General features: G+C 43.6%; 1 protein-coding gene across 1 annotated transcript in view; it reads left to right on the top strand.

Annotated features, from left to right (window-relative positions):
• The first annotated feature begins 931 nt into the window (after positions 1-931).
• The window catches only part of ZW10 (zw10 kinetochore protein), a 39227-nt gene continuing 19133 nt past the window's right edge, over positions 932-21025 (top strand). Inside the window, exons 1-9 of the mRNA XM_040976964.1 lie at positions 932-1106; positions 4233-4367; positions 8810-8911; positions 9065-9142; positions 9295-9454; positions 11049-11201; positions 12035-12226; positions 16633-16796; positions 19851-20033. Of these exons, the coding sequence (XP_040832898.1) occupies positions 1002-1106; positions 4233-4367; positions 8810-8911; positions 9065-9142; positions 9295-9454; positions 11049-11201; positions 12035-12226; positions 16633-16796; positions 19851-20033 (1272 nt within the window). The 5' untranslated portion in view covers positions 932-1001. The remainder of the gene's footprint in view (positions 1107-4232; positions 4368-8809; positions 8912-9064; positions 9143-9294; positions 9455-11048; positions 11202-12034; positions 12227-16632; positions 16797-19850; positions 20034-21025) is intronic.

Here is a 21025-nt window from a genome sequence, read left to right as displayed (position 1 = left end):
AGTCAGATACACTAAGGAGGAGAAACAGGGGAAGATCTTTCGTTTGCTGATTCACTTACCAAGTGGCTGCAACCAACGGCTGGAGCTGAGCCAATCTGAAGCCAGGAGCCAGGAGCATCTTCCGGGTCTCCCACACGAGTGCAGGGTCCCAAGGCTGTGGGCCATCCTTGACTGCTTTCCCAGGCCACAAGCAGGGAGCTGGATGGGAAGTGAAGCAGCCGGGATTAGAATCGGTGTCCATATGGTACCCTAGGGCGTGCAAGGTGAGAATTTAGCCACTAGGCCACTGCACCGTGCCCAAACTTTTAAAGCTTTTAATAAAATCGATTTATAATCTGATAGGAAGAGCTAAGTGTCTTCTTGTAGTCCACGCAGGACTGATGTTTTTCACATCTCTGTAATATATATTCATATACTCATATTACAGAGATGTAATGTAACTTAGGTATAACCTATGTAATAGCACAAAAGCAGTGCAATTAGAGGGCCAGCCTTTTATTTATAAAGAGGTGACGCCATTTCGTTGCACAACTCCAGAGGGCACCATGCACAAGGACGCTGGCTTGCACTTGGGCCAGTGAGAGTGAATATTTAACGAAAAAAATAAATCAGCTTCGGTTCTTTCGTCTTTCTCTTAGATAATCTCACAGCTAAGCGTTTTGAAGCTGAGAAAGACTCAGTCGGAAACGGTTATTAGATGAAAGACATTTCATTTCTTTTCGTGAGAAACCGGCGCGAAACGACTAAGCTGTTTGAAAACAGCTAAGGGCAGAAACGCGTCCCGCAGTTTGCCGACTGCGGGACGCCGTGGCAACCCCGCCCCGGGACGGGCGCAGTGCTTCCTGGGACTTGTAGTGCGGCTCTCGCCTCCCAGCGGCGAACTGAACCCAGAAGGAGACTCCGTTTCCCGGCAGGCCGTGCGCCGAGGCCGCCGGCGGGCCGGGAGCTGCCGCGCTGGCTTCGAGATAGTGCCTTGGTGTGTCTCGACTCCGGTTGTGGCGATGGCCTCGTTCGTGACGGAAGTTTTGGCACACTCGGGGAGCCTGGAGAAGGAGGATCTGGGCACCCGGATCAGCCGTCTGACCCGGCGGGTTGAGGAGATCAAGGTGAGGGCGCGGCAGCCGAGTCGTGGAGAAAGGAGCGAGTGCCGGCAGAGTGGGGCCAGGTGTGGGGTCTGGGGACTGGGGCCGACCGAGGGGCTGGCGGGCAGGTCAGGGGGGCCTGGGTCGGTGGGAGGAAGGGGCTGGACGGTGGGAGGACCGGTGTGGGCTGGGGAGGAGGTGGTCGGGCCGCGGCCGGAGAGCCGGAGCGCGGGGTGGGGAGGATGACGGGCCCCCTCGGGTCTCCGGCTGCGGCGCCTCCGGGGGCTGACGGCCATAGCAGGTGTGCGAGCAGCGCCCGCCTGTCCGCGTCGGGTTTTGATAAGCCCGTCAACGTGTATTTTTGAACTCTGTTCTGCATCCCCAGGCTCCCGACAGTACGGTGAGCGTAAACGTGTCTGTGTAAGGTCCAGGGGCCTTGGTGCCTTGAGATTGGCACTAAAGCCCGAAGCCTGTGTGCTGACGGGATTACCTTGCCGGGGACTTGCTCACTCTTCACTTGATTTCATTTGCAAGTCTGTGTGACCACCTGTGTCTGTATTAAAGAGAGCCAGTTTTCCCAGAAAGCGTAGTACAGAACTTTTTATAGCAACTTTTTGATTCTGCCAAAAAAAAAAGTGGTCTTAACATTTATTTAAACAGGGATGTGTGTAGTTGACAGAGATTACTCCGTACAAGGCCGCAGTGGTTGGGTCTGACGTCAGGAGCTTGGAACTCAGTTGGAGTCTCCTGGGCCTTCCCAAGTGGATGAGTAGGGAGCTGGAGGGGAACCCGAGCAGCTGGGACTCAGAGGGTGCTCCCAGTGCAGGCGGCGACTTCACGGACTGTGCCATAATGTTGGCCCCACAAAAAGTGAGCTTAAAGTTCAGTTTTTATTGACCTGCGAGGCAGAGAGAGCTAGGGAATGAGGAAGCACAAGAGTGCAGCTCCATCCTCTGAGTCTCTCCTGTGGCTTCCCCTGCGGCTGGCAGGAACCCTGCTCCTGCCTTCCAGGAGTTGAAATCAGGAGCTGGAGCTGGGAATCGGACCCGTGCACTCTCATCTTTTTTTTTTTAATTAATTTTATTGCATTATGTGACACAATGTTAAAGGCACTGGGATTCCCCCCACCCCTCCCCGAACCCTCTCCCCATGGTGGATCTCTCCACCTTGCTGTATCACCACAGTTCAAATTCAGTTGAGGTTCTTTCAATGGGAGTATTTACCAAGCATAAAGTCCAGCGTCTTATTATCCTAGTAGGTTGAACGATTTCTTGGTGAGACCATCTCTGATCTGAAGGTAAAGCCGGCAAAGTATCATCCCAATCAATTAGAAGCTCCAACATAACATCAACAACCATTTACAACCTTATAGCATTAATTGACATGGTATTCATTAACAATATGTTAATAAGAAAATGCGGGTTCTTAACTACATCCTGTGACTTCTTCATAGACATTTCAATTTTTAGTTTGTATTCAACCAGATTCCATACACCTCAAAATGGCTATAGATTACTATTCAGCTGTCTCGTCTGTTTTTCTTTTAGTATTTAGCTGTTTATCATCAGTTTAGGTACAGAACGTTTTTTTAGGGTGGGTCCGAGCACTCTCATCTTAACAAGTAGACGAAATGCCTGCTTTCTGACACATCTTGCGGACACACATCCTGCATCTTGTGGACCTCACCTGCCCTTCTTTTTCGCTAGTTTCTTTTACCAACTGAGAATTACTTTCCAACTCCAAGCGGCCACTGTCCCTTTCTTCACTTATGTTGTCATTTTATCAACCATGTCTGTGGTGCTTAACCTTCCTGTCCCCGAGAGGCGAGCTCTTTCCCAGTAGGGTCCCCGGAGGCCTTGTAACTGTTGTTGCAGGGCATTTCAGCCCTGTGTTCTGGTGACTGAACCCTACGGTGGCATTCCTACCTAAAGGAATTTGTGGACAAGCATAATGTATGCTTGTTGTCTGTGTGAAAACATTGAACACTTCAGTGCAGAGTGTCCTTAATTTGTTAATTTATATTAAAGGACATGATGAAATTGAAGTCAATTTAAAGCTTTAAGATTAAGCCTTAAATTTTATAGGAAAGAATATAGAAATTAGTAAATGGAGGTATACAGATTACGGACTTATTTATCCATTTACTTTCATTTCTGTTAAAGATGTGACTAAAGGTGGCAACTACACACTTGGGAGAACTGGCTGCACTTTTTTTGCTTCCAGGAAAACTCTTGGGCACTGTGTGAAATTGGTGGTTGTTGATTTCCTACATCTTATTAATGTTTTTTTTTTTAAGATTTTTTTTTTAAAGATTTATTTATTTATTGCAAAGTCAGATATACAGAGAGGAAGATCTTCTGTCTGATGATTCACTCCCCAAGTGAGTGCAATGGCCAGTGCTATGCTGATCTGAAGCCGGAATCCAGGAGTTTCTTCTGGGTCTCCCACGCGGGTGCAGGATCCCAAAGCCCTGGGGTGTCCTCGACTGCTTCCCAGGCCACAAGCAGGGAGCAGGCTGGGAAGTGGAGCTGCCGGGATTAGAACCGGCGCCCCTGTGGGATCCTGGCGCGTTCAAGGCGAGGACTTTAGCCACTAGGCCACGCCGCCGGGCCTATCTTATTAATGTTAAAGGACCCTTTTGGGTGGGAGACATTTTTAACGACTTATTTATTTATTAAAGATTTATTTATTTTTATTACAAAGTCTGATATACAGAGAGGAGGAGAGACAGAGAGGAAGATCTTCAGTCCACTGGTTCAATCACCAGGTGGCTGCAGAATGGCCAGAGCTGAAGCCAGGTGCCAGGAACTTGTTCCAGGTCCCCTTATGGCTGTGGGGTTCCAAAGCTTTAGGCCGTTCTCTGCTGCTTTCCCAGGCCGTAAGCAGGGAGTTAGAGGGGAAGTGCAGCCAGGACACTAATTGGTGTCCATTTGGAATGCTGGCGCTTGCTGGTGGAGGGTTAGCCAATTGAGCCATCATGCTGGTCCCAGGAGAAATGCTTTTTAAACGAATTCCTGCAGTTTGGAGGGAGAAAGAGTGTGTTGGTAGCTGATCAAGCTCCAATGTGGAAGATTCCGTATGGAAGATGAGCTGTGTGTTTTCCTAGGGTTCCCTGCTATTTTCACTCTTATTTTTTGTCTCCTATATTAGGGTGAAGTATGCAGTATGATCAGCAAGAAGTACAGTGAATTTCTGCCTAGCATGCAGAATGCCCAGGATCTTGTTACCCAAGTGGATAAGTTGTCTGATGACATTGACCAGCTAACATCCAGGATAGAGAGTGAGGTAAGAGGAGTTTGTGATATTCGGTATGCTTATAGGTCTATCCTGTTTGAATTTTAGGAATTTCAACCTGCTTGAGGGAGATGAGACTGGAAACGAAAAGGCACTGGGAGGTGGAAGTTGAAATAGTCCAGAAAAAACAGGGTGGTGACCTACTGGGAAGTTAGTGACAAGGTGACGGAGAAAAATGGCTGGATAGTAGTGATGTTCAAGATGTAGGATCTTGATGAAAGAAGGAGGAGTTGGGGATAATTGAGATGAGCTCATTCACTGAAATACAGAAGCGCAAGAGCAGGTTTCTGTGGGAGATCTAAAGAGTTCCAATTTAACATATCAGACAGATGTCCAAATGGATTTGCATTGGTAACTGAATTGTGTTAAGGCAAGATTGTTGTAAAGAGAGTGAGGGAGTGAGGGAGGCTGACCTTGAAATTAATGACTCCCCCCCTTTTTTGTTTCATGTGGTAGAAGAAAGCTGATTTTATAGGTTTGACCTAAATGTATTGTGAAAAACTGCTCAGGTTTCAGTTTTGTTTTGCATCAAAAGAAACTTCTTTTTAAAATATATATTTATTTATTTATTTGATTTTTTTTTAATTAAAAAAATTTTTTTTTTTGATTTATTTATTTTTATTGGAAAGGCAGTATACAGAGAGGAGGAGAGGCAGAGAGGAAGATCTTCCAGCCGATGGTTCACTCCCCAAGTGACCACAGTGGCTGGAGCTGAGCCAGTCCGAAACCAGGAGCCAAGAATCTTTCTCCAGGTCTCCCACCTGGGTGCAGGGTCCCAAGGCCTTGGGTCATCCTCAACTGCATTCCCAGGCCACAGGCAGGGAGCTGGATGGGAAGTGGGGCCACTGGGATTAGAACTGGCACCCATATGGGATCCTGGCATGTTCAAGGCAAGAACTTTTACTGCTACGCTAGTATGCAGGCCTGAGGAGGGCCAGTTCTCAGGCAGATCAAGCACCTGGGCCGGGAGACCCGGGCCCCAATGGACCTCCTGCTCCTAGGGCTCACAGACCTGGCACTAACACCGTTGTCTTATAAAGTTGCTTGCTGCATAGACCTCCTTGCTATGTTAGCCCAGAAATAAAGTCACTGTGTCACCTATAGAGCATAAAGATGTGGGAGGCCTATGGAGATTCTTCCTTCGTTTTCTATCCTTCCCTTTCCCTTTCTTTTTCCTTTCCTCTGTTTGATAGGCAGAGTAACAGAAAGGTAGAGAGGGCTTTTACATTCACTCTTCATATCCCAAATGGCCATGATAATTGAGACTGGACAAGTCCCAGTTTATCCGGTTCTCTCTGAGGGTAGTAGGGGTCCAAGCACTTGGACCATCCTCTCCTGCCTTTTCTAGGCAACTAGTAAGGAGCAGAATGGGAAGTGAAGCTGCTGGGACAAGAGCGAGCTGGCACCAATTTGGAGTGTTGGTATTGTAGGTAGGTGATTTACATGCTGTGCCATAACACTATTGTTTGCGTTGTTGAATATGCTCTTTTTCCACGTCCAGGTTATAGGTGGAGGTGAAGGGCAAGGAAGGAGTGTGGAGGAGACAGTGTTTTTTATTAAGTTTCAGAGTTGTAAATTCTGTGCATTATTCTTGCTTATGTTCTGTAGGTAAGGTCTTAGACATATGGTTGCATCACCAGTGAGGGAGTCTGGAATATGCAATGTATTTGAGTGTCATAAATATGGGAAAAAGGGAAGTGAAGTTTTTTGAGCAGTTTGCATGCCTCCTTACCTGTGTACATGTTTGGAAATTGGGAGTGTGAAGTGGATTTGAGTTAGCAGCACTTGGAAGTTGAAGCCATGGGTGTGAAAGATGCTCGGAGAGTGTGTGTAGAGCAGGTTTCTTGTCCTTGACAGAGCGGATATTTTGGACTGTGTAATTGGCTTTTTTTTTGGTTCGAGTGTGAGTCCCATACATTATGGAATGTTAGCCTTGGCCACTGGTTACTAGTAGAACTATTCGTATGACCAGCAAAAATGTCTCTTAGCGTTGCATGTTCTTAGGTAGGAATGGGACAGGATCTTCTCTTGTAAGGAATCACTAGTTCAAAGTAGGAAGAAGGCCAAGGAAAAAAGAATGTGAAATGTGTGGGAGTTCCCCAAAGGAAAGGGGAAAGGAATAGTCAAATAACTTGGAGGAAAATCAGCAGAAAATGATATCATGGAACTATGCGAAGGGGATGTCGGAGGGAAGAAGAGCACCAGTGTACTGTTACAGAATTCAGTACTGGTAATGTGTGGTTTAGACTTCTAACAAGCTGATGATGGGTGTTTTGGCAAGAACAGTTTTGGTGAAATGGTGGGACTAGAAACCAGATTGTAGTGAGGGTTAGAGTGAATCAAAATAAAGAGATTACATATGGATTACTGTTTCAAGAAACATGTTTATAGAAAAGAGGAGAAAAATTAGGCAGCAGCCAGGAAATAAGATGGTTGCAAATATGGGAACTTTTTTTAAAAAATTTTAATAGGGTTTATTTGTTTTACTTGAAAAGTCAGTTACAAGACCGAGGGAGAGACAGAGAGTGAGATCTTCCCCCTGCTGGTTCACTTCCCAAATGGCTGTAATGGCCGAATTGGTCAGGCTGAAGCCAGAGCCAGGAGTGCATGTGTGGATTCCTTCCTTCCTTCCTTCCTTCCTTCCTTCCTTCCTTCCTTCCTTCCTTCCTTCCTTCCTTCCTTCCTTCCTTCCTTCCTTCCTTCCTTCCTTCCTTCCTTCCTTCCTTCCTTCCTTATCTCTTCTATTTCTTTATTTCTTTCTCTCTTCCTCTATCCCTCCTTTTTCCCCCTTAACTTTCTTCCTTTTTTTTTCTTTTAAGATTTATTTGTTTTTGTTGGAAAGGCAGATTTACAGAGAGAGGGAGACACAGAGAGGAAGATCATCCATGTACCAGCTCACTTCCCAAGGAGTCTCTACGGCTGGAGCTAAGCTGATCTAAAACCAGGAGCCAGGAGCTTCCTTTTCCTATGTGGGTGTGCAGGGCTCCAAGGCTTTGGGTCATCCTCCACTGCTTTCCCAGGCCACAGACAAGAAGCTGGATAGGACATGGAGAAACTGGGACGTGAAGTTGCATTCATATGGGATACCAGCTCGTGCAAGGCAAAGACTTAGGAACTGAGCCATCATGCTGTGCCCAGGAGCCAGGAATTTCATCTGGGTTTCATATGGGTGATGGGGGCTAAAGTGCTTGAACTATCTTCTGCTTTCCCTGGCACATTGCAGGGAGCTGGATCAAAAGTACAACAGTTGGGATTAGAACCGGCATTCATATGGGATGCTGGTATTGTAGGTGGTGATTTAACTAGCTGTGCTACAACTTCAGACCCCAAATTTTATTTGTTTAAAAGACCAAGTGACACAGAGTGGGCAGGTTCTGGAGGAGAGATCATCTATCTACTGGTTCATTCCTCAAGTTCCCACAGCAGCCAGGGCTAGTCCACATAAAGCCTAGAACTATATCTGGATCTCCATGGGAGTGGCAAGGTCTCATGTACTTGAGTTGTCATTGGCTCCCTTCCAGGATTAGCAGGACACTGTATCAAAAGCAGAGGTAGGACTCCACTCCTGGCTCTCTTACATGGGATGCTGGTATTCCAAGCTATGGCTTAATTTACTGCCCCCACTATCCCTGCTCCATGTTTGTCTATTGCTTTAATTTGTGTCATTAACAGTCATGAATATTGGAAGTATAATTTTGTGTGCTAATTTTCAAAATTAGAAGTAGACTGATGGGCCTGGCATGATAGCCTAGTGGCTGAAGTCCTCAGCTTACATGTGCTGGGATCCCATATGGACACTGGGTCATGTCCCACTTGTACCACTTCCCATCCAGCTCCCTGCCTGCGGCCTGGGAAAGCAGTAGAGGACAAACCAAGGCCTTGGCACCCTGCACCCATGTGGGAGACTTGGAGGAAGTTCCTGGCTCCTGACTTCAGATTGACTCAGCTCCAACTGCTGTGACCACTTAGGGACAGAACCAGCGGATGGAAGATCTTTCTCTCTGTCTCTCCTTCTCTTTGGAAATCTTAAAAAAAAAAAAAGAAGAAGAAGAAAAGAAAAGAAAGAAATAGCCTGACAGACAGCCAGACTGAGCTGAGCTCCCACCCATTGGTTGCCTCACTAAATGCCCTGGCTGTGGCCAGAGCCAGGAGCCAGGACCTCCGTCCAGATCTCCCTTATGGATGGCATGATTTGTCACTTGAGTCATCATGGTTGCATTAGGAGAGAGCTAGAGCACTTTGATGTGGGATGTGTGTGTTCTAATTGTCATCTGGAATTCTAAGCTCAATGCCTGTCCCCATTTCTGTGGTTTTTATTCCATTCTTAACCAACAGTTACTTTTTCTTGTGAATTATATTGACTTGATAAATTTTACTGTATTTTAAGTATTTAAGTATTTAACTTAAATACTTGTCTTTGATCTGTGAACCAGGTCCGTCGGGATCTTCATGTGTCAACTGCTGAATTTACAGACTTGAAACAACAATTGGAAAGAGACTCAGTAGTGCTAGGTTTGCTGAAACAGCTACAAGAGGTCAGTAAAACGGAACTTCTTTGCTTCCTTGGTGAGAAAGTTACTTCTTTTCACTTGGTCTCTATTCAGTATATATCCCTAAGTATATAGACTATATAGACTTGCAATAACAGCATGTATAAAATAACATACCCCATACACCTGTCTTTTCAGTTTTCTACTGCTATTGAAGAATATAACTGTTCACTCACAGAGAAGAAGTATGTCACTGCAGCTCGGCGTCTGGAAGAGGTACTGAATGCTTCCTTTAAGCATGGCCAGTTAGTGCTATTCTTGTTTCTAGTAAATTTTGAGTTCTCTGTATTCCTTATCATCACACAGATGAATGCTAATTTTCTTGAGTCCAGATGGAATGTTCAACAGTGATTCTGTTTCACCTCCAGGCACAGAAATGCTTGAAGTCTTTAAAATCCAGAAAATGCTTTGATTTAAAAATCTTGAAGTCTCTCAGCATGGAGCTCACCGTACAGAAACAGAACATACTTTATCATCTTGGGGAAGAGTGGCAGAAGCTGGTTGTGTGGAAGTTCCCACCATCAAAAGGTGCTGCTGAGCTCAGGTGGACTGCTTTGCTTAATCTGCCTGAATCAAGTGTGCTCTCTGAATGTATCTCAAATATTTTGTATTGGCAGATGGGGAAGATTTCACTCAGAATCTTCTGAATCTGTATTGACTTCTCCTGCTAGGCAAGATGCAGTTAGAATTAGCTCCTAAGGCTCCCTAAAGTACTCTCTCCTTACTTCCTCTACTTCTTTCTCTCTACTTTTCTCGGGAAGTGAGGAGAGATTGTTGCCGGAGTGGGGTCCACGTGTGAAAGTGTGGTAGCAGTCTGAGACTGTACTAAGTTTCCCACCTGCTATAATCTAGGAAGTTTATCTTGGCAAGAATATGTGAAGATGTTTCTCTCTCTCTTTTTTTAAAAAGATTTACTTATTTTATTGGAAAGGTGGATATACATAGAGAAGGAGAGACAGAGAGGAAGATTTTCTGCCCGATGATTCACTTACCCCAAGTGACCGCAATGGCTGGTGCTAAGCCGGTTCGAAGCCAGGAGCCAGGAAACTCCTCCAGGTCTCCCACGTGGGTGCAGGGTCCCAAGGCTTTGGGCCATCCTTGACTGCTTTCCCAAGCCACAAGCAAGGGGCTGGATGGGAAGTGGAGCTGCCAGGATTAGAACCATGCCCATGTGGGATCCCAGCGTGTTCATGGCGAGGACTTAAGCTGCTGGGCCACACCGCTGGGCCCAGAATGTTTCAATTGTTCTTTCTCTTGCTGAGACAGGACAGTGGGGCTAGTAGGCTTATGAGAGGGGATTTGGTTCAGACTTTTTTAGTCCTTGGGGGGAAGATGTTGACAAAATCATGAGATGGGAGTGATTTGCAAATAGAAGAAATGGGATTACTCTGACCTTGGCTATGACTTCTGTCACTTTTGTTGGGTGCCTCAGTCCATCTTTGAACATGGGTTCCCTTTGGTGTGTTTTCTGGCCTGAGTGTAAAGCCTCAGGGGGTACCATGTAAAAGACATGCCATTATAGTTGGGTGTGTTTTCTAAGTCTGGATCTTGACATTTAGTGTATTTGATGGGAAACCTCATATTCAGTGTCTGCTTGCTCCCTTTCCTGTATCCACGTTTTTGCCTTCCAACATGTGTGTGCATGTGTCAGGTATTTTGAAGTGAAAATCTAGAAGATTTTAGATTCTGTTGCCAAGTGGACTGTAAATTAATAGACAATGAGAGGTGTATTCTTTATTAAAACATACCCTACCTGTTAAGCTTGTTTCATAGGCTATTCTTTTAGTAAGAATGAATGTAGAAGAGGAAATCTGTGGAACTAGGAACTTTTCTTATCTCTTGCCTTCATTCAGTCATTCAGTACATATTTTGTAACCATTTGTTGTAGGCCTATTAACTTTCTTTTGCATTTATGTTTATTCTTATAATATACAAAAAAGGTCATTTCCTGTTTGTACCATGGACATGTATGTCAGAATCAATATTTGGTTGCATTAGAAGTATATGTATATTGTAATAAAAATGCATACTTTTAAATCTCAGTAGAGAATGGGCTCTGAAGAATAGACTGGCAACATCTTGTGTTGCTGAAACAGCTAATATTTTTCCTCCATTTTCTTAGATACCAGCAGCTTGGAATCTTGCTTGCAAACGGAACTTCATTTATGTACTGAACAATCCCAGAAGGAGGATAAGACCTCGGTGTCGCCAATCAGTTCTATACTTTTGGCATTTTTTATTCTTGGAGAGCTGCATATGAAGCTTAAATCATTCGGTAAAGTGTGCTACTTTATTTCACTGACAAAAACTCACAAGGCCCAGTGAAAGAAGAGGCAGAGGAGATTAGAGTATTGTCTGGGGAGTGTTAATGGTAGTGTAAGGCCTCATAACTCCTCAAAAGTAATTGTCTTAAATATTATCCTTTTTTAAGGGCTTGGATTTTTTAAAAATAAAAATTAGCTCCTGTTAATTTCATTTGGTTTGTGGAATAAATTGAATCCATAAGACAATGTTGGCAATTTCAGTGGGAAATTCCACAGTACATAATGGTTGGTATGTAATCATGGTACGTGTATTTTGTTTGTTAAAACTTAAAAAAAAAAAATATATATATATATGTATATATATTTATATATAAATAACATTGTTTACATAATTATAGATAAAATATACAAATATATAATAAATATGTCTAAGTTTTAACAACTGAAATATATAGATCATGATTATATACAAATCATTATACTTACATGAATAAATATATATATAATTTATTTTCATTTTTATTTGGAAGGCAGAGAGAGATAAGGATCTTCCATTTACCGGTTGATTTCCCAGATGTTGTGTCCCAAGGCTGAGCTGGCCCCAGGTGAGCTCCTGGAGCTCTGATCTAATCCTCCTCTCACTGGCAAGGACCCACGGTCTTGTCATCATCTGCACATGAGTAGGAAGCTGGATGGCTGGGACTCTAACAGGGAGCGAAGGCATCCCATGTGGCATCATAACACCTGTGCTGAGTTCCTGCCCACATCCCTGTTACTGCGTGTTTGATCTTTTGAACAGAATTTCTTGCAGTGATTTCTGATGAGTGTCTGTGTGACTTTTCAGGTCAGATGCTGCTGAAGTACATCCTCAGGCCTCTGACCTCGTGTGCAGCCCTTTCTGCTGTAGTGGAAAGCCAGCCCAACATGACTGTTCTGCGTTTTGAGTCTACGATGACTGATTTGGAGCATCTGTCGCCGCCTGAGGTTTTTGGGAGGATCAGACTTGTACTGGAAGTGCTTCAGAAACAACTCTTGGGTATGTATCCCTGAGGCAGTGCTTTTGCATTCTGGAAAAGTGAAAATTATTTCAGAAGCAAATGTTATTTTGAAGTGGAAATGCCCGTGTCATGAATGAAGGGAGGGCAGAAGTGAGTAAAGTGTGCCATTGGGGCCAAATGGTTACCTTCCTACCCACTGTTCTCTTTGGATGAACAGGGTCATCAGTGGTATCCAGATTTTCTTAGTAGTGTTTTATTTACTTCTAGCCTCTAATTTTCTCAATGTACTTAGTGGAGCAACGCATTTTAAGACCCTAGCTTTAGTTGTCCTAGTAAGAAACAGAAATGAAAGAAGTGCTGTTTTACATATTTCAGAGGGAAAATGTTAATATGATATGAACAGACCACAGTTTAACATAAGAAATGATTACATTTTAGGCCTGTGGCAGTAGCCTAACAGCTAAAGTTCTCACCTTGGCTACGTGGGGATCCCACACGGGCGCCAGTTCTAATCCCAGCGGCCCTGTTTCCCATCCAGCTCCCTGCTTATGGCCTGAAAAGCAGTCAAAAAAAAAAGGATTACCGTTGACTCAGCATGTTGGTTACATACTGTCAATTTCTTCTTGTATTTAACTTGCTATTTATTTATTTATTTATTTATTTATTTATTTATTTATTTATTTATTTATTTATTTTGAGGAGCAGAGAGGCAGAGCACCAGAGAAATCTCCCATCAGTGGTTCAGTCCTCAGATACCTGCCTGTTGAGCCAGGAAACTCAGTTCAGGGCTCCCACTGGGTGACAGGGGCCTAGGTATTTGAGCTCTCATCTCCTGCCTCTGAGGGTTTCTCATAGCAGGAAGCTAGAATCTGAAGAAGCACCTGGACTTGAGCTCAGACACTCTGTAATGGCATGTGGGCTCCCCAGTGATGTCTTTTTTTGATTAATTAATTTATTGGAAAGAGTCATACTCACATTCTGTCTCTCCCTCCCTCTTTGTCTCTCTCACATACGCACACGCAGAAATATCCATCTGCTAGTTCATTCATTCTCCAAATTCCAAAGGTCCGTCCAGGGGTGGGCCAGAAGAAGGAACCTAAAGAACTTCTCCTGGGTCTTCTATATGGGTGCTTGGGCTATCATTGCTGCCTCTCATGGTGTATTAGCAGGAAGCTGGATTGGAAGTGGAGAAGCTGGGGATCCAGCCAACATTCCAGTATAGGGTGAAGGTACAGAGCATTAACCTGCTCTGTCACCAGGCTGATCTCTCAGCTCCATCTTGAGTGCTATGCCAGACACCACCTCTTGTGTTTTATTTTAGTGGTGGTGTTTTTTCTGATTTGCTTTTCTTTAGTTATCCCATTGTTATTTTTATAATATTTATGTATTTATTTCAAAGGCAGAGTATCAGAGAGAGGTTTTACATCCTGTGGTTCACTTCCCAGTTGACCACAATTGCAGAGCTAGCCCTGGCTGAAGCCAGTAGCCAGGAACTCCACCCAGCTCTCCCACATGGAGCTCCTGGGCCAACTTTTGCTCCCTTTGAAAGCACATTAGCAGGGAGCTGGATTGCTGGTAGAGGCAGGACTTGCAGCAGCTCTTGAATTTGAGATGCTGGCATCACAAGCTCTAGTTAACTCCCTGTGCCACAGTGTCAGCCCTGTTCTCAGTTGTCTGGTTGAATAGTCCAGCTGAGCTGTCCTGCTATGGCGGAACAAGAAATGCTGCTATTGTTTGTAGTCCTTCCTGATATTAATAAACTGTTTACTGATATATAAGTAACTTACATTTAGAGCAGGGAATTCTTTGTGTAATTTTGACAGGAGTAGAGAAGAAAAATGGATTTGTATAGAAATCCAAGGTAGCGTTTCTTGTTCCCAGGTCTTCCATTTAGGGAGAAACTCACTTTTGAAAAACAAAATGCTTTTTTTTTAAAGTTGAGAGGCAGGAAGAGAATTTCCTTGTGCTTGTTTTTCTCCCTAGCGCCCTCGGCACCCTGGAGTCCCAAGCTAGGTGTCTGGCATTGACTCCAGGCCATCCTTCCTGGTGGCAGAGGTTCAGTTACCTGAGCCATCACTGCCGCCTCCCAGGATCTGCATTAGCAAATGGAGTCAGAAACTGGACCTAGACACTCTCAAGTGGGGTGTAGGAATCCTAATTAATGACTGAATCCCTAGACCTGATGTCTGCTCCAGAAATACAAAGTTATTTCCGAGAAGTAGACAGAATCAGAGAGGTGGTTTGGTCCTGGCATCTCTGTTGCTAAAGTCTCCTCTGTGACAGTGCATAGTGGGTTCTGTAGCCGCCCTGAGCTCCTTCAGGGACAGAAAGCTCACCTCTGCAGGTGTCACCCTCTGGACAGGTCTGAGTACAACTCATATCTCCTAAGGTACTGAGATTTACAAAGTAAATGTGCAGGGTAGTTTTTTGAAAAGCTTACCTGGCCAGGTATGCTCTATTATTGCTGTTTCTGTTTTGTGATACCATCCAAAGTGAGTTTAGCTCCCATTACATCTGATGTGTTTTCATTTCCTTACTGTTATGCTCCTTGTATCTCATCACTAATATTAACACCCTTAGGATTTTTGAATGACCTGATTTTACAGTCTTCTGATCTTCATCGCTTGTTCTAGTGTTGGCATGTTAGGCTTTCCCCGAAGCTTCTCTCCATGTTTTCACATAGCTTCTCCTCTGTGTGCTGGCATCTCTGGTGTCTTCCTTTGGTTTTAAGAACATCAATCATAATAACTTGGGGTCTTACCCTTCTGACTTCATATTTAATCTTAATTATCTGGTTGAATATTTTATTTCCACATTGGCAATTAGGGCTTCTGTGTTGGCCACAGGTTCTTTTTTTTTTTTTTTTGAAGATTTATTTTCATTGGAAAGGCGGATATGCAGAGAGGAGAAAGAGAGAGGAAGATCTTCCATCCGATGATTCATTCCCCAAGTGAGCGCAACGGCCAATACTATGCCGATCCGAAGCCAGGAGCCTCTTCCGGGTCTCCCACGCGGGTCCAGGGTCCCAAAGCTTTGGGCCGTCCTCAACCCAACCGCTTTCCCAGGCCACAGGCAGGGAGCTAGATGGGAAGCGGGGCTGCCAGGATTAGAACCGGCGCCCATATGGGATCCCGGGCGTGCAAGGTGAGGACCTTAACCACTTGCGCCACCGCGCTGGGCTCTGGCCACAGGTTCTTAAGATTTATTTATTTTCATTACAAGTCATTTAATTACATTTTATTTTCATTAAAAGTCAGATATACAGAGAGGAGGAGAGACAGAGAGGAAGATTTTCTGCCCGATGGTTTACACCCCAAGTGAACGCAATGGTCGGTGCTGCGTGGATCTGAAGCCGGGAACCAGGAACTTTTTCCAGGTCTCCCACATGGGTGCAGTGTCCCAAGGCTTTGGGCCGTCCTTGACTGCTTTCCCAGGCCACAAGCAGGGAGCTGGATGGGAAGTGGAGCTGCCAGGATTAGAACCATGCCCAAATGGGATCCCGGCGCGTTCAAGGCAAGGACTTTAGGTGCTAGGCCAAGCTGCCGGGCCCCTGGCCACAGGTTCTTATGGCTATCTAAATAGGATGCTCTCAAAATGTGTTGGCAGAAACTGCTGTGCTATAGAGGATGTATTGAGATGTTCTGCTCGGTAGGCCAGATATCTTGCTTTATATAAGGTGTTTATTGGGCCCGGCGCGGTGGCGCAGTGGTTAAGGACCTCACTTTGCACGCCCGGGGTCCCATATGGGCGCTGGTTCTATCCCGGCAGCCCCGCTTCCCTTCCAGTTCCCTGCCTGTGGCCCGGGAAACTAGTCTAGGATGGCCTAAAGCTTTGGGACCCTGGACCCGCGTGGGAGACCCGGAAGAGGCTCCTGGCTTCAGATCGGCATAGTATTGGCCGTTGTGCTCACTTGGGGAGTGAATCATTGGACGGAAGATCTTCCTCTCTGTCTCTCCTCTCTGTATATCTGCCTTTCCAATAAAAAAATAATAAAAATAAATCTTTAAAATAAAAGAATCTAAAAAAAGAATAAGATGTTTATTTATTTTTTCTTATGGTAAATGCTCAGATTCTTTGCAGAGATGAAGAAAATATGTTTGTTATTTTAAAGGAGTCAGATTTTCTTTTAAATCAATTTGAACTTGGAATGCATAACTTTTATGAAGTTTTATCATATTTCATATTATGTGAGTAGAGTATAAAGTAAATGGCTTAATGTCTTGATATAGAGTTCAGGCAGTAATTGTGCAGAAGATTCATTTGAGCAGTATATATGAAACAGTAATTGTAATGTATCATGTATGTACCGTGCAGTCATTTGACATGGCTCAGAAATCGTCTGTGCTGTTTGCCTCCCAGTTAAAGAATTCTAGAAATATAGGGAACTTAACGAGTTAGGGCTTTCAGTGGTGTTTTTATTAATTTTTTTTCCCCTTGAATTCAGATTTGCCTCTTGACGCTGACTTGGAAAATGAAAAACCCTCTGCAGTTGTATTGGCTGAGATACTTGGTGATATAATCTGGGAAGACTTGTCTGAGTGCCTCATCAAAAACTGTTTGGTTTATTCTATTCCAACAAATAGCAGCAAGTTACAGCAATATGAAGAGGTAAAAACTGGAGATGTCAGTGTTTTTAAAAAATTACTAATGTTAGATTGATGTCCTAGGTTCTAGTTTTTCACGGTACAGTACGATAAGCATAGTTCACAGTGATGTATTCTTTACCACGTAACAACTGGAAGAGAGGCACTGGTAAATTGGACATAAAGATAAGGAATAAGAACAAATAAGAACCATTTAAGGGCTTCACGTGGCTAAAGTCCTCGCCTTGCATGCACCGGGATCCCATATGGGTACCAGTTCTAATCCCGTTGGTCCTGCTTCTTGTCCAGCTCCCTGTTTGTGGCCTGGGAAAGCAGTCAAGGACAGCCCAGAACCTTGGGACCCTGCACCTATGTGGGAGATGTAGAAGAAGCTCCTGGCTCCTGGCTTCAGATCAGCTTAGTCTGGCTCTTATGATCACTTGGGAAGTGAACCAGCGGATGGAAGATCTTTCTGTCTCTCTTTCTCTGTGTGAATCTGACTTTCCAATAAAAATAAGTAAATCTTGAGAAATAAAAAAGTCCAGGTGCAGCAGCCTAATTGCTAATGCTCTTGCCTTGAAGGCAATGGGATCCCATATCAGCGCCAGCTTGTGTCCTGGCTGCTCCACTTCCCATCCAGCTCCCTGCTTGTGGCCTGAAAGCATTCGAGGACGGCCAAACCCTTGTGACCCTGTACCTATGTGGGATACCTGGAAGAAGCTCCTGCAGTGCGAACATCCCTTATGGGTGCCAGTTTAAGTTCCATTTGCTCCAGTTCTCATGCAGTTCCCTGCAAATGATCCTGGAAAAGCAGTGGAGAATGGCCCACGTACTCGGTTCCTGCCACTCGCAGATGAGAAGCCTGTATTTGTTTAGACTCCTGGCTTCAGCCTGGCTGCACCTTGCTGTTTTAACCATCTGGGGAGAGAACAAGTGGTTGAAAGATCTCTCTCTGTATCTTTTTCTCTTTGCAACTACTTTTCAAAAAATGAATAAATATGTCTTTTTTAGAAAGAGAAATTTCTATTTAACATAGTCTCTTTAATGCATTCTAAAAGATTTCTTTATTTTTATTGGAAAGTCAGATTTACAGAAAGAAGGAGAGACAGAGAAAAAGATCTTCCATTCACTGGTTCACTCTCCAGGTGACCGCAGTGGCCAGAGCTGAGCTGATGATCCAAAGCCAGGAACCAGGAGTTTCTTTTGGATCTCTTATGTGGGTGTGGGGTCCCAAAGCTTTTTGGCCATCCTCCACTGCTTTCCTAGGCCACGAGCAGGGAGCTGGATAGGAAGTGGAGCAGATGGGACACAACCAGCGCCCATATGGGATCCTGGTGCATGCAAGTGAGGATTTAGCCACTAGTCTACCGTTCTGGGCCCTAATGCATTTGTTTTAAAGATTTGCTTTATTTATTTGAAAGACAGAGAAGCATAGTGAGAGACCATTAGAGATCTTCCATTTGCTAGTTTGCTTCCCCAAATTCCTTCAAGAGCCAGAGCTAAATCAGGCCAAAGCTAAGGGGTTAAGTTGATGCAGATCTCCCATGTACTGACAGGGACTGCCCAAGTCATTACCTGCTCTTCCCCAAGGTGTAGGACCGGGAGCAGAGCCATGACTCAAATCAAGCATTCCGATGTAGAGTGTGGGCATCCCAAGCAGTGTCTTCACCACTTATGAGTCTACCATAGAGCTAAGCTGCCTCATTTCTGGAAATATATCCAAAGGAAGTGAAGTCAGCCTAGTAAAAGAAATACCCATACTCCTATTTTTTTTGTGGGGGGGATAAAGATTTATTTTTATTAAATTTACAGAGATAGAAGGAGAGATAGAGAGATCTTCCATCTGCTGGTTCATTCCCCAAGTAGCAACAGTGGCTGGAGCTGAGCTGATCTGAGGCTTGGAGTCAAGAGCTTCTTCTGGGTCTTCATATGAGTGCAGGGTCCCAAGATATTGGGCTATCCTCTGGTGCTTTCCTGGTCCACAAGAAGAGAGTTGAGTGGGTGGTGGAGCAGCTGAGACCCGAAGCAGTGCCCATATGGCATGCCACACGTGGAGATGGAGGATTAGCCAGTTGAGCCAATGTGCTGGCCCTATACTCCCTTGTTTTTAGCAGCCCAATTTACAGGATGAAAGATATGGACACAACCTACATGTGTACCAACTAATGAGTGGTTAAAGAAAATGGAGTATATGTATGCAGTGGAATATTACTCAGCCTTAAAAAGAGCAAAATCCTGCATTTTGCAATAAAATAAGTGGAACTAGAGATCATTATATAAGTGAAATGAGCTAGGCACAGAAAGACAAATATCACATTTCATTGAAATGTGGAAGTTAATATGTAGAAAGCATATTAAAAATGTGTTGATGTCGTATTTTTAGGTGTATGGATATATATAAATTTTTGCTTGACTGAGTCGTACCATCCAAATTAAAAATATCCTTCTTGATTTGTGAAATTATCAGGAATGCCATATTCTATGATATTAACAGCTCTAATTTCAAGAAAAATATTTGTGTGTATGTATATAATATATACATATGAAATGATTATGGCCAAATTTTGAAAATTGTTAAATATGTTAAAATGATTTTTGGATCACAAAGAAAAATGTCAACACTATCTCAAATGTGTATAATTTTTAATAATAAAATATTAGAAAAATACTATATTTTATGCTAAGTAATTGGTGATTTTTTTCTAAAACTTAAGTGACCATTTCTATTACTTTTTTCTGTAGAGTGTATACAGTCAGTTTTCTGTGTCTGTGGGTTTCCCATTTGTAGGTTTAACCCAATATGGAATGAAAATATTTTTAAAAAGTTGTTTTGAAAATGTACACACTGTTTTCTTTGTTATATTCCCTGAACAGTGTAGTATGTCAACTATGCATGCAATTTATATTTCGTTAGATATTAGAAGTGATATAGAGATAATTTAATCTATATGGGAGGATATGTGTGGGTTATATTCCAATATTGTGCTACTTAAATAAGGGAATCGAACACCCACAGATTTTTATATTTGAAGAGGTGTCTGGAGCTATAACCTTTTACTTTCCCTTGCGTTTTTTTCAGATCATTCAGTCTACTGAAGAATTTGAAAAAGCCCTAAAGGAGATGAGGTTTTTAAAAGGTGATACCACTGACTTGCTGAAATATGCACGTAACATCAATTCTCATTTTGCCAACAAGAAGTGCCAGGACGTGATTGTGGCGGCCAGAAACCTAATGACATCTGAAATTCACAATACTGTGAAGGTATCAGTTATATCATTACATTGCATTTAGGAAGTGGCTTCTTTTTGAGACACAGGAAGAAGATGGAAGAAAGCATGACAGTTGCCAAGGCAAGTTAGTTCATTTAGTTTGGTTTCTTTTAAAGTGGTCCCGATATCTACCTCTATCATCGGATGTTGTGAGACCCACATAAGATAATGCACGTGGGTCGATGCTTACATTGCAAAATTCTGTATAAATGTTTGGTGGTTCACTCCCCAAGTGGCCACAGCAGCTGGGGCTGGGCCAGGCTGAAGCCAGGAGCCAGGAGCCTCTTCTGGGTCTTCTACATTGATGCAGGAGCCCAAGCACTGGAGCCATTCTTCACTACTTTTCCAGGCACATTAATGAGAAATTGGTTCATAAACGGAACAGCCTGGACGGCAGTAGGTATGTATATGGGATGCTAGCACTGTAGGCAGTATCTTGACTGAGTGTACCACAGTGCCAGTCCCATTAGTAAGGATTTTAGGACACAGTTTTGAGACAAATATACTTGGACTTATTATGTCTAGAACATCTTATTGTGAAAATGTTGACTTTATTGCTTAGTGAAATAGATAAAGTAGTTTTTTTTTTTTTTTTAAGGATTTATTTTACTTGGAAAGTCAGAGTTAGAAAGAGGAAGAGATGGAGAGTTTCCATCTGCAGGCTCATTCCCAAGATGGCTGCAATAGAAGGATTTTGGCCATCCTCACCCATGTTCCCATGCCATTAGCAGGGAGCTGGATCACAAACTGGCACCAGCAGGTAGAGAATTGGTCAGCCCTGATAATTTCGAAATTAAAACAAGAAAACAAGGAAATAAAAGGGGTAAAAATAATTAACCTGCAAGAGCAATGGACAAAGTAGTTTGCATTGTGAGTAATTTACTTCTTGGACCTTAGATAATTGTAGGCATTTTCTTTTCTGTTTTATTTACTTCAATCTTACATAAAAAAAATAGTATTTGGTAAATCCAGGAAACTAGTGTA

Source organism: Ochotona curzoniae, unplaced genomic scaffold (assembly GCF_017591425.1).
Source record: "Ochotona curzoniae isolate NIBS_2020 unplaced genomic scaffold, NIBS_Ocur_1.0 contig_2723, whole genome shotgun sequence".
In the NCBI taxonomy this organism is placed as follows: domain Eukaryota; kingdom Metazoa; phylum Chordata; class Mammalia; order Lagomorpha; family Ochotonidae; genus Ochotona; species Ochotona curzoniae.
The sequence above is the reverse complement of the archived record's forward strand: the minus strand, read 5'-3'. Positions and strand labels throughout refer to the sequence as shown.